At 56.9% G+C, this 18,853-nt stretch overlaps 4 protein-coding genes across 4 annotated transcripts in view; 2 read left to right on the forward strand and 2 right to left on the reverse strand.

The window, feature by feature from the left end:
* PTSG_01043 (uncharacterized protein) overlaps nucleotides 1–505 on the forward strand; it is a 12,701-nt gene extending 12,196 nt beyond the window's left edge. Inside the window, exon 36 of the mRNA XM_004998461.1 lies at nucleotides 186–505. Coding sequence (XP_004998518.1) covers nucleotides 186–228 — 43 coding nt within the window. The 3' untranslated portion in view covers nucleotides 229–505. The remainder of the gene's footprint in view (nucleotides 1–185) is intronic.
* On the reverse strand, nucleotides 380–11,160 carry PTSG_01044 (uncharacterized protein). The gene is made up of 29 exons (XM_004998462.1): nucleotides 11,111–11,160; nucleotides 10,538–10,720; nucleotides 10,233–10,297; nucleotides 9,778–9,962; nucleotides 9,453–9,516; nucleotides 9,222–9,278; nucleotides 8,806–8,950; nucleotides 8,385–8,512; nucleotides 7,093–8,124; nucleotides 6,670–6,834; nucleotides 6,340–6,393; nucleotides 6,050–6,165; nucleotides 5,601–5,746; nucleotides 5,051–5,331; nucleotides 4,726–4,806; nucleotides 4,390–4,503; nucleotides 4,082–4,139; nucleotides 3,850–3,906; nucleotides 3,485–3,638; nucleotides 3,117–3,264; nucleotides 2,892–2,960; nucleotides 2,626–2,694; nucleotides 2,342–2,428; nucleotides 2,113–2,186; nucleotides 1,809–1,926; nucleotides 1,534–1,638; nucleotides 1,258–1,341; nucleotides 1,040–1,107; nucleotides 380–900 (listed from the first exon to the last, which is right to left on the reverse strand). The coding sequence occupies exons 2-29, from the start codon at nucleotides 10,638–10,640 to the stop codon at nucleotides 816–818; spliced, it is 3,912 nt and encodes a 1,303-aa protein (XP_004998519.1). The 5' UTR covers nucleotides 10,641–10,720; nucleotides 11,111–11,160; the 3' UTR covers nucleotides 380–815.
* Nucleotides 11,161–11,610: 450 nt separating this feature from the next.
* PTSG_01045 (variable lymphocyte receptor) lies at nucleotides 11,611–15,200 on the forward strand. The gene has a single exon (XM_004998463.1). The coding sequence runs from the start codon at nucleotides 11,694–11,696 to the stop codon at nucleotides 15,066–15,068; it is 3,375 nt and encodes a 1,124-aa protein (XP_004998520.1). The 5' UTR covers nucleotides 11,611–11,693; the 3' UTR covers nucleotides 15,069–15,200.
* A 75-nt stretch (nucleotides 15,201–15,275) lies between these two features.
* Nucleotides 15,276–18,795, reverse strand: PTSG_01046 (uncharacterized protein; the record flags this gene model as incomplete). Its single annotated transcript, XM_004998464.1, has 6 exons — nucleotides 15,276–15,544; nucleotides 15,722–15,778; nucleotides 15,983–17,461; nucleotides 17,651–17,915; nucleotides 18,174–18,394; nucleotides 18,637–18,795. The coding sequence occupies 6 exons, from the start codon at nucleotides 18,793–18,795 to the stop codon at nucleotides 15,440–15,442; spliced, it is 2,286 nt and encodes a 761-aa protein (XP_004998521.1). The 3' UTR covers nucleotides 15,276–15,439.
* Nucleotides 18,796–18,853: the final 58 nt, after the last annotated feature.

The raw sequence follows: 18,853 nt of genomic DNA on the forward strand, positions 1-18,853 counted from the left end.
CGTAAGTAGAGAGAGAGAGAGAGTGTGTGTGTGTGTGTGTGTGTGTGTGTGTGTGTGCGTGTGTGTGTGGAGCCATGGATGCTTCGTGCTGCTGATGTTGTGGTCGCTGATGGAAGTGACGTGCTGCTGGCGCTGTACTGATCCTTGCTCATCATGTCATCTGCACGTGTTTTGGTGAATACCAGGGCTGCACGCGCGTCCAGCAAGAAGAAGAAAGGGAAGAAGTGAACACCGCTGGAAAGCGAATGTTGTCTTGTCCGTTTGTCGTGCATGTTTGTCGCACTTGCGGCATGCTTTCGTTGTGTGGTGTACAAAGCCATGGTGTCTGCGTAGCAATACACGCTCGCTCCTTCATGTGGGCATACTGTGTGCCAATCTCTGTTGGGTCGTTTCACGTTGTTATTCATCAGTCACAACACTTCATCAAATCCTTCAAAGCGACATGGGCAGTGAACAAGTGGACGCATCAAGGCAGCTCTAAACATAACAAAAAGCAAAGGGTCGCCAAGCGTCATCGCACATTCACGTGACTCGCGCTGCCCTCAATAACAGCCAACAGCTACAGAAACATACGGACGCACGAAAAAAAGACGCCAGTGCCACAGGAACAGTTGTGTATGTTTGGTGGGCGCGCAGCTAACCTGAGGCGGGGAAGGGACACACACACACACACACACACACACACACACACACACACACACACACACACACACACGAAAAAGCGTTGATAGTCACAGTACAGCAGTGTTCAACGCTCTCGCTCGTCGTTCGCCATCACGTCATCACACACAGCATGTCACAACACATGGCAGTGATCACGCTATCGTTGCGCCATATGTGCCCTCCGGCGGGCGAAGTAACTTGGGCAGCGTCATCACTTGCAGTCGATTGAACGCATATCTACCAAACAAATGTCGTGGTCGTGGCCGTGGTCGTGAGCATTGAACAAATCACGATGGAAGCGATGGGGCAAAACAGGCAAAGGGACAGGCAAGGGCCGTGCATGCGTGTGTGCCGCAAGCTGCAACGGGAATCGCACCTGTAGTCGTTGATGTTCTTGAAGACGTTTTGTTTTCTCGTTCCCTTTGCGCGCATCAGACTCAACACCTGCACGTTCGTGCGTGTTGTGTGATATGAGACCATGCATAGGTATGCATTGAAGGCGAGAGCCTCTCCTCACACTTCACAATGCATTCAAAGGCATGCCATCCGCCTAAAACCGAGCTGTCACCATCACCAGGGTGACTCCGTGCGCACCTTTGGGATTTTGTCTTCGGGCAGGTCGTGGCGGTCGCGCAGGAGAAACGCGGCCTCAAGCGTCACTGCCATGCTCGAGCGATCCTGATGTCAAAAAGGCAGAGGCAGAGGCAAAGGCAGAGGCAGTGGGGTGGCAATTGTTGTTAATGTGGTTGAGGAGAAGCGAAGGCGAGACAAGACAAGACGAGAGACGACGCGGCGAAATGCTTCACATCAATTACAAATAACACCACAAATGACAAACAAGCACACAGACACACACACACATGAACACACCTTGCCGCTCTTGCACATTGTGGCGCGACCAGCGTGCATGAGACGCGCAAGCTTCTCGGAATCAAAGAGGATTTCAATGTTCTTCTGCTTCTTCGATTGCATTGCCTGCAAGCACAGCAGAACAAAATTGGTGCGGCGCACCGTGATGTGAGCGCATGCACCAAGCAGAGGCCACAGCCCAAGCGTCATTCGCATTCCATGCACAACAACAACAGCACCATGCAGGCCACTTTCATGCATCATCATTACCACCATCACCACCACCAGTGGCTGACCTGCCGCAGCTGCTCGAGCTGTTCGGTGATGGCCGTGCGCGTTGGGGCAGCCGTGGACGGGAACGACCGTTGCATGAACTTGAGATACGACTGCGTGTACCGTTCCAGTGATTCAAAGCTGTTCGCCGCAGTCGGATATGTTTGTGTGTGTTTGAGGATGCCAGGTGAGAATGGCAGGTGAGGACATGCTTTTTGGGGGGGGGATGGAGAAGTGGCAAGAGAAGCCAGCGCATGTGGCACTGAAGCTATGGGAAAGACTGGGAGCAGGGATGGCGTTACACGACTCCGTGACATTGCTTCCCACCTGTATTTGTTGATTTTGTCCTGGATGTCAGTGTTGCCGATACTGTTGGCCACTGTTTGCATCTCGTTGACGCCCTATCGATGGAAATGCGCAATTGAAACGCGCGAGATGAGAAACACAGCAGAGCAGATGGTACCTGTGCCCTCGCAAACACGCAGCCACACACGCACAACCCCTGCCACGGCTACCACAGTGGGTTGCTCATCGCTGTGTGCTCGTGCAGACAGACCTGTGTGAAGAGGACGGGATGGATGGCGATGGTGGCGTGGTGCAGCTCTTCAGGCAGCGCTCGCAGCATCCGCGGTGCCACCCCAATCTGAATGAAGCACACACGCGCACGTAGTAGGCATGATGTGATGCGGAAGAGGGGCGGAGCAACGTGTGAGATGGGATATCAACTGGTGTGTGAAGTGTGGTTGGAGTTGTGGTGTGGCCAGTGCTCATGTGCAGGCTTAACAGCACACGTTATTGGCGAAGGTGCAAGCGAGCTGCACAGCGCAGCAGGATACGCACGTTGACGGTGATGTTGTTTCGCGTTCCCTCCACCATCGGGTCGATCTTGTTTCCTTTCACGGGCGACAGCTGAAGAAACAAGGCAAAGCGAGCAGACACACACACACACACACACACACACACACACAAAATGAAATGCACAGGCTGTGAGTGGGAAACAGGCAACAAGAAGGGACGGCACAACTAGCACGCACCAAGCACGCTTCAGTCATCATCAAGCGGTGAATCAGTGGATCAAAGGCCAGAATGAGTTGCTTGTCACGAACCGTGAACTTGACGTTGGCCAGAGCCTTGGTCGCCTCAAATGTGTCATCGAGCATGTCTTCCTCGTCGCCCTGCATTGATGCGCATGTGTGTGTGTGTGTGTGTGTGTGAAAATACGTGGTGAGGTTGAGTTGGGTGAGGGCACAAGTCACGCAAGTCGGCGAAAACGCAGGCAAGCCAGTCCAAACCAACCAAAACAAAACACCTCAACAAATCAAATCGCGCACCTGTGTGCTGAGGAGAGAGGTGATGTGGAAGAGAAAGCCGACGTCTGCGAGCTGCATGGTGAACACAGGGTCGCGATAGAGCTGACCAAGCTTGGACACGAACCCGGTCACCAGCATCGTCAGTGCCTGGCTGAAGATCACGTCTTGTCTATTCGCGGTGGCGTTAAGGGGGGGGGGGAGGGCGGGGGAGTGGCAGGGGTGAGAGGAACAAGTGGGACAGATATATGAGAGAAGGAAGAAACGATGGAGGAATCAGAAGCCGTGAATGAACTGCCCCCCCCCCCTGCAGTCATCCGTTCACACTGAGATGCGTGTGCGTGCAACTTGTCCACTCACACGCACAACATACACAGCGGGTGTTGACAGACCTGTGCACGAGATCTGGGAAGTCGACGGTGTGCTCGTTCTGCTTAATCTGCACAACATACAAACACTCCTGCACCTCGTAATAACACGACTCGTAGCAGAGCACGAGCGCACGCAGCGCCTCGGGCACAGGCGTGTCCTCATCGCCGCTCGCAGCTGCAGTGGTGTGTGTGTGTGTGTGTGTGTGTGTGTGTGTGTGTGTGTGTGTGTGTGTGTGCATGTGTATGCGTGTGTGTGCGTGTGCGTGTGTATGCGTGTGTGTGTGTGTGCGTGAATCGCAATTCAGAAAGGTGACAATGGTTGCATCAGCGCAGGCTTGTTGGGGGACATGCAACGCTGGTCAAGCGAATGCGAACGGGCGCCCCACCTCTTTGCAGCGTTGCCCATGATTCCTCCAGGGCGTTGACAAACTGCTTCGGCTCGCCTACATGGCGCAGTAGACGCATGCCCCAGCATACCAGCGTTACGATTGAGCTCACCAAACGCACAGCATCACGCTTGCAGGCATGCGCATCGAGGGAGAAAGAAGACGAGGCACAAGGCACGCATAATAGAACAATATCAACAATACAGCACGGTAACAAGCGGCCAAAACGCACTGATGCAAATGTCGAGCTTTGGCTTTGCTTGTCTGAAGCGTGATGCCTGCGCGTGTGCCTGATCCATGTGCAACGGTTGAATACATTTGTTGTGTGTGTGTGTGATGAGAGTGTACGTGTGTGTGTGTGTGTGTGTGTGTGTGTGTGTGTGTGTGCGTGTACGTGTGTGCGCGCGTGGGTGTGCGTGTGTGTGTGCGTGATGAGAGAGAGAGAGTGGGTGTGTGCATGTGTTTGTGCGTGCAAACGACACACGATCCCAGCAGCGAGCGCTACTGCACAAGGAACCAAACCACGGGGAGTGCGCTCACCTTGAGGATGTCCTTGTGCCTGAAGAGGGCGAGCATCTCGTCGACCATGCAGCCGAGTCCGTCCAGCGCCCGCTTCAGCGCCTCCCCGTCCTCGTGCGCAGTCAACACAGCAGCCTGCACACATGCACCCACATGAAGGTATACACGCGCGCGCATAAAAATGCACACACGCGCGCGCACACGCACACACAACGCACACGCACACACGCACACACGCACACAACGCACAACAGACACAGCGTGTTATCGTGAGAGAAGAACGCATGAACCTGTTGATGGATTTGCGGCATTGGACAGACGAGGCAAATTGACAAGACAAAAAGTACAGGGACGAACCTTCCACTGCGCAAAACCGGCTGCAAGTTCCGTCAACTTGTCCTTGTATCGCGCAACGTCAATTGTTCGCTTCGGTCGCATCTGGAAAGTGAACACAAGCGTGTGTATGTACGTGTGTGTGTGTGTGTGTGTGTGTGTGTGTGTGTGTGTGTGTGTGTGTGTGTGTGTGTGCGCACGTACATGGGTGCACGTGTGTGTGTGTGTGTGTGTGTGTGTGTATGTTTGGTACTGTGAGCATTGGCGGCATGCACGAACAGCAATCCCCCTACACATGCAAACGAATACCAACACACACACACAACTGCATTCGATATCACGCCCACACCTGGTTCATCTCTCGTTTGAGTGCGCCGAGGCCACCGCTCTTGAAGCCAATGCTGTGTGCAGCGGGGCAGCCGAGCGTCAGCGTCTCGTACGTGTGCACCTGGCCTGTGTGGTCCTCAACCCGCAGCAGCTGCGAGTGCAGGTTGGTGGCAATCATCTCCAGGTGCTGGTGCTTCTTCAGCCGACTCGGCTTGAACGTGCGTGTGTACCCGTCCACCTCAGACTGGTGCTGCACATAGCGCTGGCGCCGCTGAAACACCCGGTCATACAGCTTTCGCTTCACTGCACGCGTGACACATGAGGGGAGCGGAGGAAGCAAGGTGACAAGGGGGGGAAGGCAGGGAAGGTGAGGGAGAATGGTGTGAAATGTCGTTATGAGTGTCGTGGAATTGGCGAGTGGGGTAGTGAGGGGTGGGGTATCAGCGTATGCATTCCAAAGTACAGTGCATACAAGTTATTCTTTCCACCTTCGACATATCTCCATCACCGTCACCAACAGCAACAACAACACCGCCAAAAATAACACCACATATCACCACCAGCGGCGTCACCTGTCTGGAGGGGTCCGACGAGCTCAATCTGGTCGAGGGCCTCGAGGTGCTTCCTGTCCTCCTCCATGTACCGCTGGATCAGCTGCATCGGGATGGCCCGGAAATACGGCGACTCCCGCATAATCTCCTGCACGTTGATAGTCCCGCTGGTCGCGTGCATTGATTGAATGTGGTGTGTGTGTGTGTGTGTGTGTGTGTGTGTGTGTGTGTGTGTGTGTGTGTGTGTGTGTGTGTGTGTGTGTGTGTGTGTGTGTGTGTGTGTGTGTGTGTGTGTGTGTGTGAGTAAGCATGTTTTCCATGGTGTGTGCGTGTTTCCATGGTGTGTGCGTGCGTCGAGGAGAGAAGCAGGATGCGTGAGAGAAAAACAGGCGGATTACGGACAAGCCACAAAACAGGCGCGGACAGATATACAGCATGAGACGCTTGTTATATTGCACGTCAGCACGTACTCTGTGACGTTGTGTGTGGTTGCGTATGTGTCCTCATACGCTTCGTCGATCAAAGCCACGGGATCGCGCACAATCAGAGACGAAATGCTCGAGGTCTCGTCCTCCTCTTCCTCCTCCTGTTGTGCAGCATGTCACGTGAAATGTATCAAGAAGTGAGGCGCAACCACAGCAGGGCAAACATGCATGCATTGCACGCATGTACAAACTCGCGCACCCAAGTTTCCACCTGCCTTTCATTCGACTAGTCGTTTTGCACTTTCACAAGCTGCACACATTTACACACAACGCACCTCATCATCTTCAAAGGGCGCATCCTCCATCCGCGGCGTTTTCAGGAACTTGACCTGACGTCACGCAAACGTGCGCAAACGTGCGCAACACACACACACACACAAGAACACAAGTACGTGTGTACGACGTGAGCAAAGGCGACGGTACGTGATGACATTCATGCACACATGTAAAGACACAAAACAGTGCGCAATGCGATGGTATTGCAACCAGCAGGCGAGTTCAGGGTGCCTGCCGCGAAACCAAATGCAAAACATGCCGCAAAACATGCCACACAACTACTTGTCCCCACTCCGTCACAGCAAACACGAGGGCGCGGGTGTACGTACGGTGGTGCGTCTGCAGTTGATCTTGATGGCACCGCTGGCCACGTCGCCATCAGCGGTGGTGAACGTCACGTCAGAGGTGATGGGCTGGCCCGTCTCGCACGACGACAGCACATCGTCCACCGTCAGCTCCAAGCTCCCAAGCAGCTGCGGCGGTGGGCCCCCGGGCTGATGGTGGTGGCGATGACGAGGGGAGATGAGAGTGATGGTTGGAGGCAGGGGAACAATGCAAGGGGTGGGAAAGTGAACACACAGCGCGACTGCAAAATGCACAACGAATAACACAGATCTACAAACACACAAACACAAATGCACACACACACACATGCACACGCATGCCGACGACACGGAAGCAATCACAACACCAACGAGTAACGCCAGCACACAACTCAAGCACATGGCACAAAACCACATTGCACAGCCCACCTCTGCCATGGCCATTGAGTTTGGCACAGAGTTGAAGATGTCTTCCTTGAACGGGTTTGTGTCCGACAGCTCGATACTAGACGCAAGGCTCACGTCGTCATCATCATCATCATCGTCATTGTCCAGCGTGTCGCTGCGATCGCGCGAGAGGCGAAGTGGCTGTGGGTTTCGCATTGGGTCTGCAGGTGCACTGCTCTCCGCCCCACTCGATTCGGACGACTCATCACTCGCCATGGCCATGCGTGCCAGCGCTTCCTCTGCCGCAGGCGACAGCGACGGTGTGGCCGAAGTGCTCGCTGTTGCTGTTGCTGTTGCTGTTGCTGTTGCTGTTGTTGATGAGCAGCCCGTGTCACCGCTGCCCGCGTTGGCAGCGCTGCCACTGCTGGTGCTAGCGCCTGCTGTCTTGGTGGCTGACTGCTTGTTGCGGCGGCGGCTGAAGAGGCCACTCAGCGTCTTGCGTGCTGTGGACCGCCCTGCCGGGGCACTGCTGCTGCTGCCCGTGCTCGCAGTGGTCGACTGCTTGTCGTCATCGTTACCATGACTGGCATCACCACCACCTGTCGACACGCCGTTCTCGCCCGTTGCTGGCGTGTCTGTTCCTGCAGTCGTCGGTGCTGCTGTTGGTGGCGTCTCTGCTGCCGAAGTGGCTGCTGCATCGTCCGTGTCTGCACTTGGCGCAGCCGTGGATGTGGACGTGTCAGCGGCGCTGGCTGCAGTGGTGGTGGTGGTGGTGGTGTTGGCTGCAGCAGTTGCCTTCTTCTTGTGTGATTCGCGGATGGCGGCCACGATCATGGCGGGGTCAATGTCGCCTGCGTTGGTGATGGCGCGCGCCAACACGTCCTCCTCCTCCTCCGTCGGCTGGTTTGGCGACGTCATGGGGCCCATGAACGCCTGCACGAGCGAGGCAACCGCGCTGCCGTTCTCGGGCACAAAGGGAACCTGGTTGTACACCTGTAGGCGCAGCTGCGACGTGGTCTGCAGCTCCTGCGGGCTCAACGACACGGGGTCCTTGAACTTGGGGATGGTCGTCTCCTGCGTGGCGTATGTGTGTGTGTGTGTGTGTGTGTGTGTGTGTGTGTGTGTGTGTGTGTGTGTGTGTGTGTGTGTGTGTGTGTGTGTGTGTGATTGCGTGTGTTGCGGGGGGGGCGAAACAAGGTGGTGAGCGCAACAACAAAGCATCCTTCACCTGATATGATGGACAGCAACGCACTTTCACACCCTCAAACAAAGAAAAGCCTCCCTCGCCACCCCCCCAACCACTATTGTCACGATTGTGATGCAGGTGACCGCACCTCAATGACCTCCGTGCGCCCGAGCGGAATCCACTCGTCGCCGTCGCGTCGCTGGACAGTCACAAACGTGGTCGGAAACATCCGCTTGCGGCTGTTTGCACGCGCCAGCATCGGCAGCCCGTAGCACTCTGGTTATGTGATAGGAGGGATGAGACGGTTGGTTGCGTGGGGGATTAGTGTGTGGGGAGGAGGGGGGTGAGTGCAGAAATGATGCGAGGTGAAGCTTGCCGGTGTGAGAAGCTGTTGTCTGAAGCAAACTGGCTGTTCACACTGAAGCCACACACGCACATAACACACATAAACACACTAATAAACACACACATAAACACACACATAGCTTACGCGCACTCGTTCATGCACCGCCCCAAGCCACCTTGTCTCCTCTCTCTCCGTTCCTCATTGCCTGTCATGTGCATCTCACCGATGATCATGACGAATGAGACGTCGACTTCGCCGTCATATCCCATGCTCGCGCTCGTCGCTGCGCGTGTGTCCCGCGTGCCCTCGCCCGCATCCGCTGACGTCGACATGTCGCTCACAGTCATGTTGAACAGCCGGCGTGTCGGCTGCAGCGTCGGGTATGTGTGTGTGTGTGTGTGTTTGTGTTTGTGTGTGTGTTGGTACGTGAACGTGTGTTTTTTTTGTGTGTGTGTGTGTGTGTTTGTGTGTGTGTGTGTGTGTGTGTGTGTGTGTGTGTGGATGAGCGTGTGTTTGCATATGTGGATGTGTGTCGATGTCTTGCATGTGCGGTCACAGGGCAATGGACACGTCGAAACACGAAAAGAAGAGCAAAAGAATATGGAAAGGCAAGCGAAGGCCACGCTGCTGCCTGCTCACCTCTGGTGCTGCGACGTCTGGCGTCAAACACTGGCAAAACGACTCTGACAGCGGATTCTGCTCACAGAGAGAGTGACAGAGACAGAGACAGGACACGTGTCAGTGCGTTGAAAGTTCACGCACGCACGCACGCACACATACACACACAAAGACACACACACACAAAGACACAAAGACACATTCGCCAGCAGCATGCATATGCGCAAGCACGCGTGCACAGCCGTTTCGTACTCTGCCTGTGAGGTCGATGAGGCGTTTCTGCAGTGTGATGAGTGTGTTTCGAAGGTGTTCAAAGCTGCAAGGAGAGAGGGGGGAGAGGGGGGAGGATAATGCACAACAAACACGTGTGAGTATGCACTTGTTGGATCGGCGTCCACGCCAAATTGGGGAGAAGAGCAAACAAACTAGCAAACAAACAATCCACAAACACGTACACACACACACACACACACACACACACACACACACACACACACACACACACACACAACAAACCCTCACCCAAAACCATATCCACACAAGCACAAACAGAACAACGTGAACGGAAGGTGCGTACCTTGCCTGTCGCAGCTTCTCCACCCACACTTTGCGCATTTCAGAGGATGACGCGGACAAGAAGTACACGCGCGCCTCGGGGCTGTCAAACTCAAGCCGGAAGCAATACCGCTGCGTGTTGTCTGCGTGTCTGTCATTCACTACAGATACACGCTCCAACACAATGCAACCGAGTGGCTCCAGCCCCTGTTTGCCAGGAGCAAATCCCACCAGGACGCACAGGGCGCACACAGATGCATGTCAGGGTCATAATCACGACAAGAGCGTGTGATGCAAAGCATGTGGTTGAAACACACACACACATAAAAGTGCAAACACACACACACACACAAAGTGTAAACACACATGGACATGACACACGGACACAACACACACACGCACACGCACACGCGCACGCACACGCACACACACGCACACACACACACACACAACATACACACGCACACACGCACTTACGGCGTCTGGGGATCGAAAGTAAAACAGGAAATTGCCCTTGAGGACAAACCATCGCTTCCGGTAACCTAGTGTGCGCAACGTGAAGTGAGATGCCGTGCAGTGTGTGAGACAAAGTGGTGAGATGACAGTGATGAGATGAGGGTGTGACCCTTGGAGATATTTGTCGAAGCAAACCCCCAAACAGGTGTTGGTGCAGCAAACACGGACACGACAAAACGCCTCACAACAGCCAAGCCAACCGATCTCCCAAATGTCGCTCAAATCACACACACACACATGAACACACATACATACAACGGACGTACCATCTCGTGCCCGCTCGCCGCGCTTCCAGAGATAGCCTTCCTGGTCAACATTGCCGACGTTGGCAGTGCCGTACAGCCGAAGCTCGCGCTCGTTGTACTTCATGATCTCCGGGCCAGGGCCGAAGCCAAAGACGCTGCCCAAGCGTAGAATGACGGCACTCCAACGACCTGCACCAAGCAGGACTGTCTCAGCAGACATGGTTGTTGCACGTACAGCGCAGTAGAGGTGAGGTTGTTGGCCAAAAAGCGATTGACAAGCAAAAAGCACGTGGGTGCGTGCTGGGCTTGTGGTTCGTGCGCTGTGTGCAGAGCAGACACCACTACGGCAAGCAAACAAAACACAGGAGGCATAAAGGCCTTTCTGCAGCGGCGGCGGCAGCGCAGCACCATTGTACGCCAGCACACGTGCATACATACACGCATACACACGCACATATGTGTGTGTGTGTGTGGAACCTTGAACAGACCCCCATCACATCACCCACCACAACATAAACACACCCACAACAACAGCAGCAGCAGCAGCAGCAGCATCACCTCACCGCACCACACCACACCACCACGACCACCAACCTCGCAATCCAAGAAAGAAAGCAACAGCGCAGCTCGCCAGCCAGCTTGTTGTGGTGAAAATTCGCTCAAATCTTTCACAATTCCTCCTTGCCCGCATTGTCACACGGCGTTTGGCTGGCTGGTTGCTCGAGTGTCCTCTCTGCTGTTGTCGCTTGTTGCTTGCTTGCTTGCTTGTGTGTGCTGCGTGTGCTCATTTCTCCTCATCGTATGCGGCTGCTGGGCGCTACTGTGTTCGTTGTTCCGTTTGCTGGGTGCAGCCACTCTATTGACGTTTCTTGTGCCTAACACACGCACCAGCTGTTCCTCGCGTGTGGCTTTCTTCTTTCTTGGTGTGGCTTTCTTCACTCTCTTTCCACACATACACAAACATATTACATTACCACACACACACACACAACACACTTGCACACACACACACACTTGCACACACACACACACACTTGCACACACACACCTCCCACTGCACCCACACGCACACACACACGCACACACCCACACGCACACACACACGCACACACACACACACGCACACACACACACGCACCACTGCACCCACACGCGCAAAACCACACAACCACACGCCATGACGAAGAGGAGGCCGTTGTGGATGGCACCAGTTCGTTTGGCGGCGGCGGTTGCTGCAGCGGGGTTGGCGCTGCTGCTTGTTGCGCCTTGTGACGTCGCCCTCGCTGCTTGCAACAACATCACGCTGTGCGAGGCATGCCAGCTGACCAACTGCTCCCCCAACACGACCGAGCCCCTGAAGGTGCAGTGTGCATCGCAAGGGCTCACCGAGCTGCCGTGCTCCTTGCAGTTTGACGACGGCACCCCAATTGCCCAGCTCGACTTCTCCAACAACCTTATCTCCATGGTCTCCGCTGCCGCGTTCCAGAACGCCGTCAGCCTGCAGCACACGCTCACCGCCCTCATCTTGGACAATAATCCAATCACCAGCATCGAGGCCGGTGCCTTCGCCACCCTCACCGCCCTCAACCACCTCAACATGAGCAGCCTCAAGCTGGCCGGCGCGCTGTCGGGAAACATGTTCTCCACACTCACGGCACTTCTTACTCTGCAGCTTGACGGCAACCAGCTCGACACACTGCCGGCAAACGCCTTTGACGGCCTCACCAGCCTGCAATCGCTCAATCTCGCCAACAACCCCATCTCCATTCTCAACGCCGACACCTTCCAGGGCCTCAGTTCCCTGCTCTCCCTCTCCCTTGCAGGCGCACCAATCAGCACGCTGTCGTCATCCTCCTTTGCAGGCCTCAGCGCCCTCACCACCCTCAACCTCAACCGCGTGCCCTTGCAAACGCTCAGCGCGCAGACATTCCAGGGCCTTTCCAGCCTGACCGAGCTCGACCTCAGCAACAAGAAGATTGCCGCCATTCCAACGCAGGCGTTTGTCGGCCTCAGCAGCATCGAGTCCCTCAACTTGCAGGGCAACCCGCTCTCCAAGCTGAGCGAAGGCGCCATATCCGACATGCCCAAGCTGACGTCCCTGGATCTGAGCAACCTTGCCATCACCGCCATCCCTGCACGCTCCTTTGACAACTTGGCAGCCCTGGGCAACATCACCTTGCAAGGCAACCCCATCGCCCAGCTGACCAACGCGTCCTTCAGCAGCGTGCCTTCCCTGCACACCCTCGATCTTTCCCGCTGCAAACTCACATCTGTCCCCGCTGCCGCCTTCACGGCCGCCACACGCCTGTCGGCGCTCACCCTCGCCCGCAACGCCATCACCACCATCGCTGCCAGGGCCCTGCGCGGGCTGTCCAAGCTCACGGCATTTGACATCTCCAACAATCCCTTGCGTGCCCTGCCAGCCTCCATCTTCCAAGGCCTCACCTCCCTCGCCACCCTCAACCTCGCCCACACCAACTGCACCCTCCTGCCCCCAGCCCTCCTCACACCACTCCATGCCCTCACCAGCATCAGCGCGGCCGGCACACCGCTGCGCGCCATTGCCACGGGCACCTTTGACGGCCTCCCTGCCCTGCAGCACCTCGACCTCAGCAACGCCCGCATCACCGCCCTGGCACCACACTCCCTCCACAACCTCCCGCGCCTGCACGACCTTGCCCTCGGCGGCAACCCGCTCGCCAACATCTCCTCGCACGCGCTCGGTGGCGATCTGTCGTCACTGACCACCCTTGATCTCTCTGCCCTGCGCATCGCCGCCATTGCGCCCCACGCCATGAGCGGCGCGACCAACCTCACCACCCTGCTCCTCGACCACAACGCCATCACCGCCCTCGCCGCCGACACCTTCGCCGGCCTTTCCCGCCTCGCCACCCTGCGCATCACAAGCAACCCGGCCCTGGCCACGCTCGCTGGCGGCGCTTTTGACGGCCTGAGCGCACTCGCCACCCTCGACCTGTCCCGCCTGCCCGTCGCCGAGCTTCCCTCGCATGTGTTTGCTGGCATGAGCAGCCTGCAGAGCGTGGTGCTGACCGGTGTGGACCTGCACACGCTGCAGCCAAACGCATTTGCAAACCTGTCGCACGTCGCTGCCATCTCCCTCGCCGGCATGAGTCTCTCCAGTCTGCCGTCCCACGCGTTTGGCGCCCTGCCTGCGCTCACATCCCTTTCCCTCGACAACAACCCGCTCGCCTCGCTTAACACGGACACGTTTGCGGGACCGCTGCCGCTGCTGACGACGCTGGACCTGAGCAGTCACGGCATCACCGCCCTGCCACCACGCACCTTCTCTGGCGCCACGGCCGTGCGCTCCCTCAACCTCGCGCACAACGCCATCACCACCATCGCCCCGGACGCCTTTCTGGGCCTCTCCAGCGCCACGCAGCTTGTGCTTGCAGGCAACCCCATTGCGCACGTGAGTGCCGGCTCGTTTGCTGGCCTTGGCGCGCTCACGTCGCTGGACCTGAGCACGTCCGCGCTTACGGGCATCGTGTCTGGCTCGTTCTCCGGGCTCGCCAACCTGACCACGCTCACCGTCGACACGCCCCACCTGCGCCACCTCTTCCCTGGCTCGTTTACGGGCCTCTCCTCCCTGCATCACCTCAGCATCGCCAACACGTGCGTCACCGCCCTGCCCGACGGCGTGCTGTCGCCGCTTGTGCACGTGCGCACGCTGTCGCTGCGGAACAGCAGCCTTGCTGGCGCGGCTGTTAGCACGCTCACCTTTGATGGGCTGAGCCAGCTGGTTGCCTTGGACCTCAGCAACAACGACATGACCGCAATTGGGGACAAAGCGTTCCGCCCCCTCAGCGCCACACGCACCCTCAACCTCTCCAGCAATGCCCTGGGCAACTTTACGCAAGCCGCATCGCACGTGTTCAAGGGCATGAAGGCGCTTCAAGTCCTCGATTTGTCCAGCAACCCCTTCTCCACGCCGCCCGCCAACCTGGCGTCCCTCTCCTCGCTCCGCAGCGTGTGCATGGGCGACGTGCCCCTCGACTGCTGCGGGTTGGAGGACCTGCGTGACAGCGGCGTGCTTGATCTCAACTGCAGCGTCGCTGCCATGTGTGCAATGCCCCTGCACCTGCGCGGCGCCAGGCTCATGGACACAAACGGCACGCTGTGCACGGGTCCACACAAGCACCCGCACAGCAAGGCGTGGTACAGGCAGACGCGCAACATTGCTGCGCTTGCTGGTGGTGGTGGCCTGGTTGTTGTCGTCGTGGTGTTCCTTGCGTACCGCCACCACCGCAGCACGCGCCGTCGCTATGCGTTCACCACCTTCGACGACGGCAGCGCCGATCTGCCTCATCCACCACCACCATCGTCATCAACACCAACAACATCATCATCACGCATGTCACGGTCGCGTTCGGAGCGCACTCCGCTGCTCCTGTCTGCATTCGACGACAGCGGGCGAACCAACACGCACACGCACGACACGTCCTCCCCGCGCAGGAGCCGGCGGCGGCGCGGCCGTGATGATGACGACGACGATCTCAACGCACTCTCCATCCGCATCACGCAGGCGTAGTCAGGACTGTTTGCGTATTTGGTTTGTATTGGATTGTGTGGGGGTGGGTGTGGATGTGGGGGCGGTGTGCTTGGTTTTGTTTGTTTGTTTGTTTGTTTGTGTGTGTGTGTGTGTGTGTGTGTGTGTGTGTGTTGCTTTGTCTGTGTGTGTTTGGTCTTGTTGGTTGATGTTTCTGCTTGGTCATGTTGGGGAACTTTCTTCTAATGTAGCATTTACTGAGCGGAGAAACGTGTGCGTCGTTGTTGTTACAGCGTGTGTGCATCGTTATCACCAATACACATCTGAAACGCATTCACGCATGCGCCTTGTTGACAATCACGCATACGCAATCCGTTTGTGCGCCTTTAAAGCCAAAAAGCCCAGTGCAGATGTCACGCATCAAACAGGAGAAATGCGGCGACCTGCGTGATGCGGACAGCGATAAATGACTGGAAGAAGTAGAAGAACAGGAAGGACGTTCCGATGGGTCGTTGGGTCTGATGTATGTATGTATCACGTGCGGCAGACGCATAGATGAGAGTAAGTGTGCGTGTGTTGGAGTGTGTGAGGCTGAAGACAGGGGCAATTGAGGTGGTTGAGCTGTGTGTTGGTAATGGCTGAACGCAAACAAACACCGCTGGCACATTCATACGAGCATGCAATCGCGTGCGCACCAGCATGCTGAGCGTAAAAGCGCTGAGAAATGCCGTGGAGAGTTGAATACTTGTGTCCTGCGTGCATGCAAGCAAGGAGAACGACGAGGTTGTGTTTGTGATGAGAAGCAACGCAAAGCAAACTCAAGCACAAACACATACACACGCGCACGCGACACATGCATACACGTACACATGCACATAAACACGTGGACACACACGCACCGCCACCACCACCACTACCACCACGACCTCCTCCTCCCCACCTCCTCCTCCTCGAACCTGGTTTTTGGACCACCAGAGGGCAATGACGGCGGAGGCGACGAGGGAGAGGAACGAGCGAAGAAAAATATCGCACGCGCCAGCATCAAGCATGGTCAAGACTCTTGCATTGTCAACTAGCCTACGGCACCACGAGGCTGCTGACGGTGCGCACGCGTGCATGGGCGACGATGCATCCCCGCGCCTGTCCATAGTGGCGCTGGCGTGTGGGAAGCGGTGAGCGTGCATGAGGTGCGTGGTATTGCCGCATGCCAGCGAGAGGCAAAGGTTGGTGAGGGCGACTGATGGTGGTGGAGCTGGCACGCGCGAGGAAGGCTGCGGACACACGAGCGGCGCCGCAAAAGTTGGGTTGTCCACAACAGCGTTGGTGACGACAACGGGAAAGTTGACCAGCTGGTGGACAGCTGGCGAAGATAAGTGGGCTGTGGCAACAACAGCGGCCAGGAATGCAAACCAGGGCACAAGGCGGCGCATGCGGACATGCGTGAGGGCGCGTGCAGCCGTCCAGCCAACAGCGAGTGGCACCAAGCCCAGGAGCACAAACGCCGCTGTGGGCGACGATGGTGATGATGGCGATGATGGTGGGGTAGACGTGGCAAGTGATTCAAGTGCAGCTGCACAAGTGGTGATGGCTTGCGGCAGCCAGGGGGAGAGAGAGGCCATGGTGGGGGTTGTGGTGGCAGTGGCCGCAGCAAGTGTTGTGAGCCATGTCGCAAGATATGGGGCAGCGTGGTAGACGGAGCATGCAGCCGCCACAGCCATCGCAAGCAGCGGCAGGAAGCACACGCCAATGGAGACGAGCGTGTGCCCAAACAGGCCCACGATCATGGTGGTGGCAGCTGCAGCCTCTGCGCCGGCCACGCCAGATATGGGCCAAGGCGTGCACGAGGCAGCCACGGTGCGAACAATGCTGAAGAGAACTGACGCAGGCATCAGCCATGGGATGGCGTGTTGCGTGGGGTCGAACAGTGCCGGTGCAGGCGGCGGTGTGACTGCCGAGGACACGACGACAGCAGCCACGACAGCCGTTGCCAGCAGGTGTACCCGGGGCGACAGCAGCGGCGGCAGTGCGTATGGGGCGTAGGCCAGCGCAAGCAGCAGCCGCGGCACGAACACGAACGCAAGCGCATCGAGGAGACACGTCACCACGCCCAAGATGCCCGGCATCCGCGTGCGGAAGGAGTCGGCTGCCCAGGTCATGCGCAGCGAGTGCTTGGCCATGATGGCCGTGGGGCGGGCGTACGCAAGCAGCGGCTGCAGCCAGAGGCTTGGGCGTCGTGCAACGTGGAGCACGTGGGAGCTGAGGGTGAACGAACGGGTGGTAATCAGCAGCAGCAGCCAGACGCTCAGCCAGAGCCGAATCCAGGGATGCACAGGTCCACTGTCGCTAACAACATTGCCATCATCTGCGGTGATGATGGCCTGTGCGATGGGCTGTCTCAACAGCCATCTCATCACATTCTGCACCACCTCCGGCGCCTTCAGTTGTGTACGTGTGTGTGTGTATGTATGTGTGTGCGTACGTGTGTGTGTGTGTGTGTCGCATGTGCGTGTGTGTCGCGTGAGTGTGAACGAAGGCGTGGCAGTTGATGTAAGGAGAGCGAACAGGGCTGCAGGTAGCACGAGCTGAAGATGAATAAGAAGACCAAGGGTGTGAGGGCGTTGTACCTGGATAGTCAAGGCGCTCACACCAGCGAGCGCAAGCGTGTCGAGGACGGTTGATTGCGATGGCAACTGCCACGTGCGAGTGTTCTGACCGAAAGTGTTGTTGTTGGTGCTGGTGTCGGAGTCACACAGGAGAGGATTCGTACCGCTACTGGATGTGGCAGCTGGTGAAGGAGCTCGCTGCACAGACGCTTGTTCTCGTGTCTTTTTGTGCGATGAGCTGTTTCGAATGTGTTCCTCTGCAATGTCCATCTTGCCATTGATGAACCTGTAATGTGTGTGTGGGGGGTGGATGTGTGGTGTGTATGTGGGTGAGTGTGTGTATGTGGGTGAGAGAGAGAGAGAGAGAGAGGGTGTGTGGGTGGGTGTGGGTGTCAGAGAGAGATAGAGAGACCAAGCTACGTACATGTACACCAATGCCAGCCCAAACCGAAAAGTGCGAGCAAGGATGTTCGACGGGCAACATGAAATACGGAACCACACAGAGACACACCTCAGCACCATGTGCTGTTCGCATGTGGCTCACTGAATAAAAGGGAACGAAGTAGAAGGGCTCAGGCGTGTGATGGCAGCGCGCCGACGATTTGTATCGAACAGCTGCTGGCGTAGCTCGGCCAAGCAGCGCAGTGTGTACTGTGCGCCTTGTTTCTCGTACTCTTCCGAACTCAGCGCGTTTACGGCATATCTCACAGGCTCGCCTTCCTCCTCTTCCTCCTCCACATGGTCCTCATCGCCAGAATCATCGTCCTAAGCAGTGTGCATGTGATGTGTGTGAGATGTGTGTGATGTGTGTGTGTGTGATGTGTGTGTATGATGTGGGTGTGCATGTGTGGGTGATGTGTGTGTGCATGTGTGGGTGATGTGTGTGTGCATGTGTGGGTGACATGTGTGTGGGGGGGGGGCAAACTGAACGTGACCATGCATTCACCCAGGTGCCTTTTGACAACAGACACGCTCTTGCGGCCGTGCCAATGTCAACAAATACGTACGTCGTGCTGCTTTGGGGCTGCTGGGTTACTGGAAGCAGTTGCAAAGCGAGCGAGAATGCGCAAGACAGAGCTCAGCACGGCAAGCAGCGCCGCTGCCGTGATGAGCACTGCGGTGGAAGGCGCTGACAGCGCGATGCTGTTGTTGCTGTTGGCGTGCATTGTAGAAAAATGTGTGGTATCTTTCGCGAAACGCGTGAGGAAACCGGACCTTGCTGAG

This window comes from Salpingoeca rosetta (assembly GCF_000188695.1).
Source record: "Salpingoeca rosetta unplaced genomic scaffold supercont1.2, whole genome shotgun sequence".
NCBI lineage: Eukaryota > Choanoflagellata > Craspedida > Salpingoecidae > Salpingoeca > Salpingoeca rosetta.